Source organism: Tupaia chinensis, unplaced genomic scaffold, assembly GCF_000334495.1.
Source record: "Tupaia chinensis unplaced genomic scaffold, TupChi_1.0 Scaffold000258_1, whole genome shotgun sequence".
In the NCBI taxonomy this organism is placed as follows: Eukaryota; Metazoa; Chordata; class Mammalia; order Scandentia; family Tupaiidae; genus Tupaia; species Tupaia belangeri.
Genome location: NW_006159738.1, coordinates 833578 through 834692, shown reverse-complemented (window position 1 = coordinate 834692; position 1115 = coordinate 833578). Strand labels below are relative to the sequence as shown.

Genomic DNA, 1115 nt, shown 5'->3' with positions numbered 1-1115 from the left:
GGGCTTTGTCTAACTCCGCCACTGCCACCGCTGGCCAGGCCGCGGCTTGGCAACCCGTGAGCAGGAGGCAGGGCTGGAGGGCGTGAGGGATGATGACAAGGAAGCCGAGGAGCGGCAGGCGGCAGAGAGTCCATCTTGAATGCAAATGGCAGGGGAGAGGCGGCTTTCTGCAGAGGGGTCCGCAGGGAGGTGGGCAAGGCCCCCACCAGCACACCAGGGACCTAGGAACCTGGCACTCCTGCGATGCCCCTGCCCCAGAGGAGAGAGAAGAAAACCCGCGTGCAGGTGCTCAGCCACCAGGACAGGAACCTGTCACTGTGACCCCACACCCCCAGGTCCCAGTTAGGGCCCCAGGCCAACTGTGCCAGGGCGGCCTGAGAGCCCCTGCCCACTCCATCCAGGCTGGCTGCAGATCCCCCCCCAGACACACGGAGCGGCTGCGAGAATGCCTACCTGGCAACAAAGCCTCTTTGTCAGGTTTGCGGACCCTGAGGAGGTGAGCGCGTTTGGGAGAAATAGTGGCTGTTTGCACTTTGGGGCTCAGAGCCGCATTTGAGCAATTCAACTCTCCCTCCCTCCGCATCCTGAATTTAACCCTTTCCAACCCCCAATCTCAGTGTCCAAGAAGTTAAAATAAACTCATTCCTTCGGATCTCTGGAGTTGGACAGTCACAGTGGGAGGCCAGGCTCAGACCCCAAGGCCTGGCCAGCGGCCTCTGAGCAGCAGGGGCAGGCCCTCCCCAAGGCCTGTGCCCCTCTCCTCCCGATGCACCTCTTTTCAGGAAGTCTATGTCCAACCCGGCGTCTACGGAAGGGGTGCCCCAGGGAGGGCAAAGCCGATCGGCTCCGATCCCAGAATTCTCGCCTCCTCCCCAGGGCTCCCCCGGTGCCCGGGGCCAGCACCTGGGAAGGACTCAAAGCAGCCTGACAACTTCTAGAGGAGTTTCCCGGGAGTGCCCAGCTCGGCCCCGGGCAGGGACAGGAGTCCCCACAGGCTGCTGCGGCCGGGCCTTCGAGGCCCAGATGGGTGCTCCCGGATGGGGGCTCCCCCTACTCCCAGCAGGTCCCCAGTGGTCCCCCGTTTTCTCCAACTTCTTCCCTTACGCGCTCGCCAG

The 1115-nt window shown here is 63.6% G+C and overlaps 1 protein-coding gene across 3 annotated transcripts in view; it reads right to left on the bottom strand.

Annotated features, from left to right (window-relative positions):
* CDK2AP1 (cyclin dependent kinase 2 associated protein 1) overlaps positions 1–1115 on the bottom strand; it is a 9547-nt gene that overhangs the window by 6533 nt on the left and 1899 nt on the right. Inside the window, exon 1 of one of the 3 annotated variants that reach the window (XM_014588081.2) lies at positions 454–1061. The exons of 1 other annotated variant lie outside the window; for it this stretch is intronic. In XM_014588081.2, the coding sequence (XP_014443567.1) occupies positions 454–583 (130 nt within the window). In that variant the 5' untranslated portion in view covers positions 584–1061. Of the gene's footprint in view, positions 1–453; positions 1062–1115 lie in introns of those variants that run through there. One more of the 3 variants, XM_006149241.3, reaches the window with a different exon arrangement.